General features: G+C 47.2%; 1 protein-coding gene across 1 annotated transcript; it reads left to right on the forward strand.

The window, feature by feature from the left end:
• The first annotated feature begins 813 nt into the window (after positions 1–813).
• DES (desmin) lies at positions 814–12,526 on the forward strand. The gene is made up of 9 exons (XM_048485344.1): positions 814–1,430; positions 5,989–6,049; positions 6,923–7,018; positions 7,320–7,481; positions 7,614–7,739; positions 9,127–9,347; positions 9,882–9,925; positions 10,806–10,888; positions 11,265–12,526. Exons 1-9 carry the CDS (start codon positions 889–891, stop codon positions 11,304–11,306), a joined length of 1,377 nt encoding a protein of 458 aa, XP_048341301.1. The 5' UTR covers positions 814–888; the 3' UTR covers positions 11,307–12,526.
• Positions 12,527–14,776: the final 2,250 nt, after the last annotated feature.

Consider the following 14,776-nt stretch of genomic DNA (forward strand, 5'->3'; position numbering starts at 1 on the left):
AGTAGTAGCCAAAATATCCCCTCACTTCTGCCCATTTTCATGGATATTTGACTTGTTCTTGGTGTCTGGATAAAACCCAAAGAGATTGCAACACCTTTTGTGCTCTACATAGGGTGAACTGAAACAAATCTTCACGCCATTCTATTGTGTTCTGCGGTTTAGACTCCAGAATGGCCAGTGATACACTAATAATCATAAATAAGGAATGGTCCAAACTACCATCTGCTGTATTTCTAGTACCTACATTAAATAGTTTTGAATTAAGCTAAGAGATTCAGACTTGTTAATATAAATCTTCCCATAATCTGGCTTCATTCTCATCCACGAGAGTTTGTTTCCCTGCTCAAACATACACACGCACGCTTCTGTTTTTGCTGTAATGGAATGTAAATGTTCTAATTTGTCCTTAACTTCTTTTTCCTCTGCTTCTAAAACACAGAGTGGCTGCGTACATATTACCAAGTAATTCACTCACTTTCCCCTGCTAGGGCACTCCTGTTCCTCCAGTCACTTCTCCCTGTCTTTCACTTTCCAGGCCTACACTCCTCCTTTGTATCTTTTCATTGCCCCCAAGGCTGAATTCCAGGCCTATTCCCAGCTGAGGCCTAGCTGTGGCTAAGCAGAAGGGAACTATCGCATCCCATGACTTGCTCATTGCCCCCCCCCCCCCCCCGTCATAGCCCCAGAGTGCATTCCACTCGCTTAAAGAGGAATCCACAGCTGTTCCAAGCTGGAAAGTGAAAGATAGGGGGAAGTTGGGAGGAGACAGTTGGATGATGTCAGGGCAAAGGGATACAAATAGCCAGCGCTCCTGTCCCCTTTCTGACTCTGCCTTGCTCACATAGAGCAGCTGTTGCCGTTCTGCCTCTGTCCCATCCAGCCATCACCATGAGCCAGTCCTACTCCAGCCAGAGGCTCTCCTCATACCGCCGTACCTTTGGCGGTGGGGCAGTTTCACCATCCTTCCCGCGTGCCTCCTTTGGCAGCAAGGGCTCTTCAGCCAGCTCCTCTGTCACCTCGCGGGTCTACCAGATGTCTCGCAGTGCCGCTCCAACCAGCTTCCGTGCCAGCTACTCTGCTCCACTACGCTCAGCCTACCAAGGTGCTGGTGAACTCCTCGACTTTTCTCTGGCCGATGCCATGAACCAGGAGTTCCTGCAGACACGCACCAACGAGAAGGTAGAGCTGCAGGAACTCAATGACCGCTTTGCCAACTACATTGAGAAGGTGCGTTTCTTGGAGCAGCAGAATGCACTCATGGTGGCCGAGGTAAACCGGCTGAAAGGCAAGGAGCCTACCCGTATCGCCGAGATGTATGAAGAGGAGCTGAGGGAGCTGCGGCGCCAGGTGGAGATGCTGACCAGCCAGCGAGCACGTGTGGATGTGGAGAGGGAAAATCTACTGGATGACCTCCAGAAACTGAAGCAAAGGTGAGAATGAGCAGCTGCTGGTTCTTTTGTGCTGCAAGCTTAAATGCCAGTCCTTATCTACCTGTGCTTTGAGGTATTTGGTGTTCTTTTCTAGCCCCATGCAGCTTTTCTTCTCTGACCAGAGAGGGAGCAATAAGCATAACAGGGCAGCACAACCTCAAGTTAGGCATCATCTTTCAGCTATAGCTTTCAAAAAAGAGACGCAGTGGTCCTTCTACCTTCTGCCACCCTGACACATTTCTTTCCAAGCTTCCAATGTTTCTCTGCCTTAACTGTCCTTGAGCAGGATACCAGTTGAACCCTGGAGTTTATGTCTTAGAACGGTAGGCTTTTGTTATTTGGTACTGCTGAGTAAGAATCTCCTCCATATGCCGGCTCCAGGCTCCATGACCAGCCACTTATTCCTGGAACAGCGACATATGAGAGTTCAAGGTACGTCTAATGATGGTTCTGCCTCCCCACACCCCCTGCCCCGCCAGAACACGCCCTTGCCTCAGATCTGGTTTTATGTCTGTATAAACTTAGAAAGTCCAGATGGTTGTTCCAACACTGATGCTGAATTTAAAGAAACATGTTAGTGTTTAAATAGACCTATTTCAGCCTAAGGGGCAGAAAACAATTTTTGAATCTGGATCAAAAGGATCTCCATAGATGTTACACGGGTTCAGGGAGTCGTATGTTTTAAGGACAGCTGAGATTTTTTTAAAAGCACCCCTCCCTTTAGATTTTAGTCCTAACGAAGATGACTTAACTGTGTCTTTGCTTAGTACCCCATCTTGATTTGGAGATTAAAAGAAAATATGTTCCTGCACACCTGCACGCATGAGTAGACAGTATGTTCTGCTGGTTAATTGTTGTTTATCAGCCCCCAGGATACAATTTCTCATGAGAAGGTATTTAGTTTGAGTACCCAGCAATAGCTGCCTGCTGTCTTTTGGACAAAAAGAAAGCCCTCAAAGTCCTTCTGACACTCATCCTCCAAATAGCTGCTTTTGCTTTTATCAAATCACCTCTTGACCTTTCTTTTTGTAAGCTGAGGAGTCTGTGCTCCTTTCTGTTAAGCTTGCCTCTGAATCCTAGAGTCAGCCTTCCTGCCTGCTGCAATCTGTCTACATATCCCAGCTTAACCACTAACCCCATGTCTTACTTCCAATGTATTGATCAGCTTCTGTTCTCAGGCTTGTAAAATGGCAGTGGACAGTGACCTGTCTCAAAAGGTTGGTGTAGCAATTCCCTGAGGTAGGGGGGGGGAAACATTGCTTCCATTCCCACACACTGAGCTTCAGGGACAGGGTAAGTTATAAAGCATTTAAAAAGCAATCTCCATGGTGGATGCCACAACCGCGTACACAAGCTCTTTTGTAAGATTTGTGAGTTGGAACAGGTACAGTTGTGAGAATGTTCATTCATTCGATACACTATGAGCTTTCTAAATGCAGATTTATTTCTTAGTAGCAAGGTTTGTTTTGTGGATGCATTCAGGTTGCAAACCCTCAGGTGGAGCCTGGAAATCTAGAATCACAACAGATCCCTGGGTAATAGCTCGGTTCCTCTGAAAATTGGCTGCTTTGAAGAGTCGACTGTGCTGCATTTTACCCCACTGAGGATCTTCCCCTCCCCAAACCCCACTCTCCCCAAGCTCCACCTCCAAATCTCCAGGAACATCCCAACCCAAAGTTAGAAAGCCTAACTACAGCTCCTGTTCTAACGCTTCAGAAGTCAGGATTTACAATAGTCAGGAAGTTTGGTTCTCCCTAGATTTTATTTTGTTCTGCTTCTATCCCTGAGGAAGATGCCCTGTTATCAATAATTGATTCTTTGGGTGCAGATCACCATATTTTTCTTCCAAGCAAATTCAGCAAGCAGATTTTTTTTTCTTGCACAGAGATGTAGTTATAGGGAAGGCCACAACTGTTAAATGTCTTGTCCGTCAGGCATCTTTTACACAGAAAAAAAAGATGTCAGCTCTAAGTTTTTATCCCGGGGCTCCAGATTGACTAGACGGACAGTGTGTGCGCACGTCATCGAGTCACAGCTGATTGGTGGCAACCCCCTAGGTTTTCAAGGCAAGAGATGTTCAGAGGTGGTATCCCATTGCCTGCCTTCACTTGGGCTGAGAGAGTGGCCCAAGATCACCCAACAGGCATCGAGGAGTGAGGAATCAAACCTGGTTCTCCAGATTAGAGTCTACTGCTCCTAACCACTCCACCACGCTGGCTCTGTACTTGGAGACTGCAATCACCCTTTGCCAACTCTGGGTTGGGTAAATTCCTGGAGATATGGGATACAGCCTGGAGACAGCAGGATTGGAGGAGGAGGAGGAGGAGAACCTCAGCCAGGTACAATACCATAGCGTCCAGCCTCCACAGCAGCCATTTTCTCAAGGATCATTGTAGTCAGCTGTAATTCCGAGAGATTTCCAGGCCACCCCTGGAGAGAACCTTACTTCCACGTCTCATAGTCCCTATTCAGGAGAAGAGAAATGGGAGAGAAGACGAAATCAATCACAGATGTGGGAAGCTGCCCCTCAGCTAGAACATGAAACTGACTGACAGGTCACTAGTAGCGTCTCTAGTTCCGAAAAGGCTTAGCCCTTCCGCTCCCACACACTTCCTGGTAGCAACAGATCTGCATAATGTTATCATGACTCTGAGGCAGTAGAAGGATTAAATAGCCTGCTAGAAATATTGTCCTTTGTGGGGGAGGGATCCTTTCATCAGGAAGGATGAAGCAAATAACTGGACAGAGCTAGTTCCTGGCTCTATGGTTAGCCTGGGAGAAATGAGAAGCTCTCACTTTGCTCCTCCTGATTTAGCTCTTGTGATGGACAAGGCACAACTGGCCCTGGTCAAGAGAGCTGAGCCACGATGACAGAGAGAAAGTTCTGGCATTTCAGAGGGTTAATGAACTCCTCGCATAGACTCCTGGAGAGCAAAGACCTCTTTCAATTTGCTCTAGACTTAGCCTCATGGTTACTAAACAGTGGTTTAGTGGTTTACACTAAACAGTTAGTGGGTTACACTCAGAGGCAGGCTCCTTTGGCTTGCACCACTTCTAATGTCAACATTAGTTAGCAAAGCATTCTGGATCTAACACTAACCCTTCCAAGTTCTGCCACAGTGGCCCAGCAAATGAGGGGAAGGGCCCACTTCTCTTCCAGCTGACACCTCTACTTGTCGTCCTGTTGTATTAAGTCCAGACGTTGCCAGAGTGCTTTGCAATGTCCTGATCATTGTGTCAACTTGTGGCTCTTTGTAGAAAAATAGCAGGCTGTATCCTTTTGCTCAGAGGCTTAGAATTCACCTGTGGGGCAGAAACCAAACACCCACTCCAGGTGGAGTTGCAATAAATTAGTTTTATTTGGAGGAAGGAGGAACTTGTACAACAAAAGGAGGAGCCTCCCTCATAAATCCACAGTAGGAGCTGTCACTTGCTATCTTCCGGTATTTTTCTGTACAAAGGCTGACAGAGATTGAGGTGGGATTGGCAAAATTTATGTGTGGAAGTCACTGCAAGCCCTGCAAGAGCTGAGGTTGCTCCAAGCAGTAGTTGTGGTGGGTCTAACCACTGGGGATTGAGGTCTTGCTGTTGCTTAGAAACTGGTAAAAAGGGGAGGGTTGGGTGTGGCATTCCTTATTTAGAAGAAGAGAGGTACACTGACAGTTAAGTGCTGCCTATGGGCGTTTCCCCACTCACCATGATCCCCCCTATGCCGCGCGCTGCTCTCAGCGCGCGGCATCCCTGGAGCACGCCCGGGCGCCGTTTACAAGAGCCCCAGGGATGCCGCGTGCTGAGGGGGCACGAGAGCGGCAGCGTCGGGGCGGCTATGCTGTCGCCGCCCCTGTCGTGGGGAGTGCCGGGGGACCCCGCGCTACTTGAGGAGAGTAGCACAGGGCTTAAGGTAAGTGGGGAAAGGCCCTGTGACTGAGCATTTCAGAACTCCCCATTCATGTTCTCCACAGCTTGTCCTTATCATCCAAATACACCTGATGATGTCATCCTTCTCTCATATCAAACGCTTGGGATACCAGACAGGGCTTTCCATCACCTCAGTAGCATTCCACCTGTCCCTGTATTATTACATCTAGTATCACACTATCATCACTCCTCATTGTACCTGGCTATTCTTCATCCCCAGCAGCCCAGACCGACAGTTCTCTCTTTCCCAGCAGTTTCTCATGTTTCTTCTTAGCAGGGCTCTGGCTTACACTGCAGCCCAGATTCATGTGGCAAAGTTCTGCTACCCTAAAAGGAAGGGGGAATAAGCATTATCCATGGGTGAGCTCATGCCTTTGTGCTGGAGGCTTTGACTATAACAGGCAAAGGAGGCTATGCTTCTGTCTGCTCCCAGCCTGGTCCCAAGCCAGAATCCACCCCACCCCCTGGAATGCAGGATAATGAGGCATCTATTACTCCTGTGGGTTGGATGGAATCACAGGTCAAGGGCTTGAATGGACCCCCTGGTGAGTGTAAAATGCAGTGCTGCGTCCAGGCCTCAGAGTGTCTTCTCTGGGTTATCTGCTATCTGACAGCCATTCTTTCTACTCTGCTGTCCCAGGCTGCAGGACGAGATCCATCTTAAGGAAGAAGCAGAGAACAATTTAGCTGCCTTCAGAGCTGTAAGTCTAGACCTTAATAATGTTCCTTTTGCGGGGGGCGGGGGGTGGGGGGTGGAGGAGAAAAAAATGCTGTTCAATAGGGGTGGGTCCACAGACTGAAAGAAACTTGTAGCATCAGGATCTGTGAGTCCCAGTTTCAAATCCCCACTCAGCCATGAAGCTCATGTTGTGTTGTTGGGCTGATTATTATCTCTCAGCCTAACCTACTTTATAATGTTGTTGTGGGGATAAATTGGAATGAACAATTATGTGTACTGCCCTGAGCTTCTTGGAGGAAAAGCAGGATAAAAGCATACAAGATGGAGAGATGGGTTTGAATTTTGGCATTGCATTCTCCTCTTTTAAAGCTAAACCCCTACATGATCCTTGGGCAGGCAGCTACTGGGTCCCTCTCTTTGATTTGAGCTGATGTTTGCAGTCAGCCTGGACTCTGTGGTGCTTTTGGCAAAGTGGAGCATGGAGAGCTCATTGCTGGCACAAACTCACTCAATGCACCACTGCCACCACTCTGCACTTCTCACAGTTGTTTAAATGAATGACTCTGAGTTTAGAGACTGTTCTTCTAACCCGGGCATGGGTGGCCAGCTGCTTGCTCAAAGATCATGTGAATTGGCCCTCCATAAACTTCCCACTCATTTCCTGAGAGTTAAGCCTTCCTACCTGGTTTTGATTGGCCAGGCTCCCAGATGGGGGTCACTTAGATTAAAGATCACGGGGCAGCTCCAGCGCCATCTCAGAAGCATGAAGTTTAAAAATAGCCACACTTAGCTAATTACCTTTGCCCCTACGAAGCTGTGCTCTTGTCTCAATACTGGCCACTCTGTTGGAGTCTGTTACCACTGAGATAATGTCCTGCTATCTTTGCCATCACAGGACGTTGATGCAGCCACTCTGGCCCGTATTGACTTGGAAAGGCGCATTGAATCCTTGCAGGAGGAAATTGCATTCCTCAAAAAGGTACACGAGGAGGTAAGCACATACCCAAATGCCTTTGAGGTTTCCTCTTCCTGTTCAGTATCTCTCAGAACAATGGCTGCCAGAAGGGGAGGAGTGAGTGCTGAGTAAGTATGGGATGGAGTTGGGCATTGAAGGCACAGTGACTGGGAATAAATACTAGAGTTGAGCTGTAAGGGCAGTCATATGAAAGAATGTGGACAGGTTGTCGTGGTGAGGAACATGGGTCAGCAGTGGGACTCATCACTGATCTGCGAGACTCCAGTTCCGTCTGTACTGCACCAGGACTGATCTTGTGCTGGCTTTGGCTCTCCAGGAAATACGGGAGTTGCAGTCACAGTTACAGGAGCAGCAGATCCAAGTGGAGATGGATGTGTCAAAGCCAGACCTGACTGCAGCCCTACGAGATATCCGAGCCCAGTATGAGAGCATTGCTGCAAAGAACATCTCTGAGGCTGAGGAGTGGTACAAGTCCAAGGTACTGGGCGAAGGAAAAGATTCACATTGGGTGTGGGGCATGGGGGAAGCTTCTCATGAGCTTAATTCATGGTGTGGCAAAGGTGTATCCTCTGACATTAATCAGCATTCCTGTCCCTTCCTCTGCACACAGGTATCTGATCTTACCCAGGCTGCCAATAAAAACAATGATCAACTGCGCCAAGCCAAGCAGGAGATGATGGAATTCCGGCACCAGATCCAGTCATACACCTGTGAGATTGATGCACTCAAGGGCACGGTGAGACCCAGTATGGTGGGAGAAGGAGTCCAGTTCAAAACAGCAGTATACGTGAGGCTAACTGTCCCATTACTCAGAGATATTCCTGTACTAATTGGCATAGTGCCCTTCTGATAATGAGCAAACACCAGCAAAACACAAGATATTGCATAAAACAGATACAAAATGGCTGTCGGAGATGCCATTCCATGTATCTCAGGAATGGCCTAGAGCTCAGTGGCACAGCACAAGCTTCTTATGCACGATGCCCCATGCTCAGTCTTGTATTTCCTTATGTTCAGCATACTGAAAGTGAGAATGTCTGTTTCTCTCTGTCTCCTCATAGCTATTCCCCCCCCCCCCCCTGGTGGGCTTGATTTAGAGAGCTAGTGTAACCTCTGCTTGTGGGTTCTGTGGGACAGAACTTGGAAGGAGTTGCAAAGAACTAAATTTAAAACAAATATGGTTTACTTCTCTTAACAAATAACACTTTTAAAACATTAACATTTAACACTTACACTTTACAGTCCTGTTAAGTTGCATTTCAAGTCCTTATATTTACAGTCTACTGATAATGCCAAGTCCAGTTCTTCTTTGCTGGTGGTTGGCTTTTGAAGACTTCAGAGACTTGGTGAACAGGATTCAAAATGATGAAGGTCCCCAAAAGAACTCCCATCAACTATGTACACAGAAAGCCCTGAAACAATAAATTCTAACATTTACAATACAGCAAAAATAAACAACTCCCTTCCCACTAGTTTCCAACAACTTTGCAGTTACCTTAAACAAGGTGTTAAGAGCATATAAAGAAATAAATCAAGGTCCCAGCTTGGTAGCTTTGCTTCCTCCAAGTTTTGGAGTTTTTGCAGTCTCCTGCTGCGTTGAGTCTCCACCCCTTTCTGGGTCAACCCATTCTGAACATAGGGGTTACAATAGCATGGTGTAGTGTTTTAAGAGCAACAGACTCTACTCTGGAAAACCAGGTTTGATTCCCTGCTGTTCCACATGGGCAGCGGATTCTAATGTGGTGAACCAGGTTTGTTTCCCCACTCCTCCACTGGAAGCCTGCTGGGTGACCTCAGGCTAGTCACAATTCTCTTTGAACTCTCTTAACCCCATCAACCTCACAACATGCCCATTGTGAGGAGGGGAAGGGAAGATGATTGTAAGCTGCTTTGAACCTCCTTAAAGGTAGCGAAAGGTGAGGTATAAAGACCAACTCCTTTCTCCTTCACATTTGTCTAGTTTTGTTTCCATACAGTCTCATCCAAAATGGCTACTGCCGCCATTCTGCAATTGGCATGTTATCCTGTGGCAATCGTGAAAGAATAAGGAAACTATAAAGAAATGCATACGTGCTTTTTGTCCTTCGTAACAAGCTCTGGTTTTTCTTCCTTTTTATTTCTAGAATGACTCCTTGATGAGACAGATGAGGGAGATGGAGGAGCGCTTTGCTGGTGAGGCTGGCAATTATCAAGACACCATCCAGAGGCTTGAAGAGGAGATCCGACACTTGAAGGATGAGATGGCACGGCACCTGCGTGAATACCAGGACTTACTCAATGTCAAGATGGCTCTTGATGTGGAGATTGCCACCTACCGCAAGCTGCTGGAAGGCGAGGAGAGCAGGTAAGTGCTAGCTCTGAATGTCGACAAGGACCTGGTGCGCACACTGAGATTGCATGCATGCCTGGCAGATTCATCCCTCAAAAATCTTGCTCTGAGGATGTTTTGATTAGCTGCCCAGGAGGGCCTGATTTCCTGCTGTGAGGCCTAAAACAAATCCTTGTGCTTAATAACCGGAAAAGCATGTCAGGGGTTTGATGTCGATGACATCTAGTGGATTTAGCAGTCACCTGTGAAACAAACAGGCCTGATAGTCTTTGGGGGTAAAATGACATTTTGGAAAAGGAAAGGCAGTTGTAGTATATTTTGGGTCCCCCGGGTCCCCCTTTTCATAAAGATACTGAGCAGTGGAAGGCAGTATAGTTATAAAGATGACTAGAAACAGTCTCAGTGACTAAGCAAAAGGAGCACAATCTGTTCAGGAGACAGAAAGAAGACCAGCATCTTCCTTGGAAGAGCATGTCAGGGCAGCTACAGCCAAGAAATCCAAACAGAAACCAATGACTACATTGATTCTCCTTTTCCCTCTCCCTGTAGAATTTCACTGCCTATCCAAACCTTTTCAGCAATCAACTTCCGAGGTAAGTGACACAGACCCTGGGCTCTCGGTGTGTGAAAGACATTTATTGTATTACACATGAAACAGGATAGCAGCATTAGACAACTGATCCCAGTTTTCAAGTGAGGGATATCTTATGAGGGTTACCTATTACATGCAAATGTGCGGACCAAACTCAGGCACGTCATGTGACAAAAAACAACTCCAGAAGAAGAGTGAGTGCTTAAACCTTTCCTCAACTGATACTTTTGTGCGGATCATTGAACTCCACCCCATGGAGTTCCAGATGCATGTTGGCAGGGATAAAGGTTTCAGGAGAGAAATGGCAGGCAAAAGAAGTGTTAAACATATCTTCCTCCTGCTGCTTCAGACCTTTCCATTGTAGCTTTTCCCTACAGCTAGAAGGCTGTCAGGATTCTGATATATGTATTTGACTGTGACATGCTGTTCTAACTGCTTTCTGATCTAAATAGATTCCATCTCTACTTCTAACAGCCTCTACTGTCCTTCTGCTGAGTCTGTTATGCCAAGACAGTAAAAGGATAAAAGAGACCAAATATCATCCAAGATCATAATTATAATTTTCAGTAGTTAAATCCATAACAAATGCTCACGTGCAGCACTATATTATAAATGCCAGAATTCAGTCTGATGCAACAGTTCTTGAAGACCTTCACAGCAGTTCTATAACAGCTCATCCTTATATAATAACTCAGCTCTGCAATCCCAAAAAAGAGGGATGATCCAATCTCGCAGATCAAAATAATTTGATCTTTAGAAGGGTCTTCTGGAAAAGGCCCGTCGCCATGGCCTTGTGCTCTGTGTCTGGTGACTTCGTTCCCTTTCTCCCTTGGCATATATGGTACAGCCATAGCTCATTCACTTCTTATTCTGTCCCACAGAGACCAGTCCAGAGCAGCGGAGCTCTGAGCTGCATACCAAGAAAACTGTGACTATCAAAACCATTGAGACACGGGATGGGGAGGTAAGTGGGTAAGCCTAGGGCCACTGAGGAATGGGACATTTGCCTGGAAGTCAGTGTGGAAATTGGTATGAATTCTGGACCCTTCATGGCATTTTTGTGATGGGAGTAGTTAATCTTCCTGAACTGAAGCCTGCTGGGTTTGTAAGGTAGAGAGATATAGGGCATGCTAACTCCTGCCACCTTTCTCTTAACCTTGGTGGTTAAGCCCGACTACTTTTTCTGCAATAGAGAATCATAGTAATGGGGAGCAGAAGGGCTGGATAGGAATGGAAGTGAGGATAAGGCCCCATTGGCTTAGGCACAGCCATGGGGCTACCACTGGTAGCTAAAGTTCTCCTTAACCTCTCCCTCTTTCTTTCTCTCTCTTGCTGTCCAGGTGGTGAGTGAAGCCATGCAGCAACAACATGAAATGCTGTAGGCCCAGTCATCCCCAGAAAGTCAACTGGCCCATCTCAATCCTCTCCCTCCCATGCTCAAAGACCTGGGGCTGCTGGCTCTCACATATTCTCCTGCATACCCATCTTATGGTGGCGCTTTGGGAGAGTCCCACACACAGCCAAGTGTATGAGGCTCCCCCTGCACCCTCTCCTTCAAAACCTCTCTCCTTCTGCTTCCTTTATGCTTTTCCTGCCCCAGATGCTGGGAGGAAGGGAGGGGGAGGGGTGACAGAGAGGCCCCACTCTGTGTCTGTATATGTCCATGTGTATGCATTGGAGGGAGACTTCCTGCCACTATAGGGTCTGATGCTCTAGCCACCACCTGCACATAGAACATCCACCCATCCAAACATGCATCATTCATGCACTGACTCATGTAAACCTGCCCTGATATAATTTCACACAAACCTCAGCACAGACTCTGTTCCCTCCATGGTACTACTGGCAGTGGTAATGTGTGGTCTGCAGCCCATGGAGGGACAGGGGAAGGGGAAGTAGGGAAAGAAGTGGTAGCCCAGAGAATGAGGATGAGCCAACTGCCCAGCCTTGCCTCCGGGACCAAAGCCAAAGAGCACCCCTCCCCCCAGTGGAGCGGGACTCCTTGCCTGGGGGTTGGTGGGACTTGCTTCTCTAGCTTCAGTGAAGATCCATGCCTCTAGCAAAGCAAGGCTTCATATCTTGACTTGCCATTTGGGGTGAAGGTTGACCCTTCCATCTAAGTAAGACTTCTTACCAATGCAGAGGGAAGATGAGAAATAGAACCCCCTCAGGAGAAAGTGTTTTTTTTACAAAATTCCTTGTGAGTGGGGTTGATTTCAGACAGAACAAATGCTCCACTCCTACTACAAAGTAAAGCTTTTGGTCTGGGATATGGCCTGTGAGGGTCACCGAGGAGGAGGAGGAGGAGGAGGAAGAAGACTCCAAGGACTGGATGCACGCACTCAAGGCTCCCCTGTCTTCTCCCCATTCTCATCCCAGATCACAAATCTATCCTGCATGGGGTGTCAGAAGGGGCTGCTGAAGGGAGCTGGACAAGATGAAAGAAGGAACTGGCAGGTGACAGGGAGGCGGGGAAAGAGAGAGGGATAGGTTATGGGTGTGAGAGAAAGAGGAGATGAAGAGAGAGGCTGCTATGCCCCTGACCTTCCCACCCCAGCACAGACTTGGCTCTGCCAAGTGATTAATAAATTATGGAGCACAACAATGGTTGTCTGTGTTTTTCTCACTTCTGGACTATACTTGGGCAAGTCCTGTTTCACACAAGAAGTAACATACATGGATGGACTGTCCTCTTCGAGCCAGTCCATGCTTTGCTTGTCCTCCCTAAAGCTGCAGCCGGGGTCTCTGGTCTCTCAGAAACCACCATTCCTGACCTTTCCTGCACTGATTCATTGTTCTTTGGGGGAAGGAAGCTGGAAAGAGCTCTCTGGATTCTAGTATAAATTATTGAACTTGAATTTAAGGGACATATCCCCGGCCAGTCATAAATTTCTATGTGTTTATTTTAAAAAATTGTATCCTGTGTAGAACTGCGGCCAAATAAAGATTCCCTCCAGACTATATCTTCATACCATCCAGGCCCCACCTAAACTCATACAAATCGAATAATACAATACAATGAAAGAAATCACATGATTTGTCTAGCTCCACAGGACCCCAAGGGGACAAAAGCCCTTGAAACTTCGTCCCTTTCATCCCTTATAGTCCTACAGCCACACTCTTTAACCCATGTAGTTCACAAGATAACATACAGTGATAAGAAAATCGTACAATGTTATATTCACAAAACAACAAAAAACAGTTCAGCAACAGCAACTCAGCCCTTAAAACCTACAAAAGTGGTGTGTGTGTGGGTGTGTGTGTGTGTGTGTGAGAGAGAGACAGAGAGAGAGAGAGTATGTGTGTGTGTGATGCTCACAGAGAGAGAAATCATGAGGGCCTAACTTCATAACACACAATTCTTTAGATTAGGTTCAGGTCTTCCAGGAAGACTAAGACGTACAGTCATGCATTTCTTGCTAGGAACTCATTTCCCAGAGGCTCATAATCCCAATCAGATCAGAACTGTAGCACAGTGGGTGCTTATGTTTTCCTCCCTTCCCAGGCTATTTTCCTGACCTGATATTGTCCCAGAGGAGTGCTATTTGCCCCACTGGAAATTTGAGTACCCTAACAGTTAGGGATGGTTGGCAACCCCTGGGTGACTGAGGGTCAGGAAGCACAGGAATCAGCACTGAACTATGTTACAGCATCACTTTTGTACCTGGAAGTGACATCATGGCATCACACGACATTGTAGGAAGAGATCTGGGAAATCCTCCCTCTTTAGTTTGTTCCTGCTTCTCTATCAGGCAGCAGCAAGATTCTGCAGTCTCAGGTGGCAGGTTGTCTGCGTGGCAATGGTGCAAAATAAATAAGCATTCTTTCCCTATGTACTGTGGTTCTGATCTAAATGATCCATGAGCCCCTGGAAAATGAGTTCTCAGTTGGGGATAGGGATGCCACCCTCCAGGTAGGACTTGGGGATCTCCTGGAATTCTGGAATTATAGTTCGATTTCAGATTACATAGATCAGTTCCCCTGGGGAAAATGGATACTTTGGAGGGTAGATTCCATGGCCTTGTACTCTACTGAGGTCCCTGTCCTCCTTAGACTCCGAGTTAAAATCGCCAGGAGCTTCCTAACCTGGATCTGGCAATTCTACTCCCCATCAACCACTGGTGGCCAGAGTCCTGGCAACCCTAGTGGGGAACTGCATGAAAATAATGTGGGTAGAGCGAAGACGATTCTCTTCTTGAGTTACAATCCTAATCTGAATTAGGCCCTACATTCCTGGGAATTTTCCAGAGCATGTAGGTAACACAAACCCTGGGAGGAACCATGTAACAACACATAAGGTGGTTTATCTGTCAATAAAAGTACTGGCAAAGCCAGCCAGGCTAGGTGCCACATGGCATGGCCAGATGGAGCAAAGTGGCATTCCTAGTTACCCTCCACCACCACCAACCCCACAATACACTCCTGACAGCTGAGTGAAAAGAGAGAATGAACAACGAATGTTTCGAGGGAAGGCAGAGTCCGCAGGTTCACCCTGTGCCTTTCCAGCGAGGAGCAGGGTAAAGCAGAGATCAAACCTCTGCCAATTGTTTCCTGCCAAAGAGATCTACCTCACCCAGTTCCCTCAAAGACCCCAAGAAGCCCACAAGTAATGGGTCTGCCCAAGGGTTGCTTTTACACTAGCAATGTGAAAAATGGGTTTCCTGAGCAGCCCAACAAGCTGTCACGCCACAGCCTCGACGTGGGGTCTCATGCAAAGGCGGCGCCTGAGTAATGCTGCCCTATGCTCTTAGCTCCATTCTCCAAAGTGGCCTTTGGCCCAAAGAGGCTCTGGGAAGTTAGCAGAATTTCCCCCCTCCCCATGGTATAGTGTGAAGGCGGCGGTCAGGGTAGC

The sequence above is a fragment of the Sphaerodactylus townsendi genome, linkage group LG02, assembly GCF_021028975.2.
Source record: "Sphaerodactylus townsendi isolate TG3544 linkage group LG02, MPM_Stown_v2.3, whole genome shotgun sequence".
NCBI lineage: Eukaryota > Metazoa > Chordata > Lepidosauria > Squamata > Sphaerodactylidae > Sphaerodactylus > Sphaerodactylus townsendi.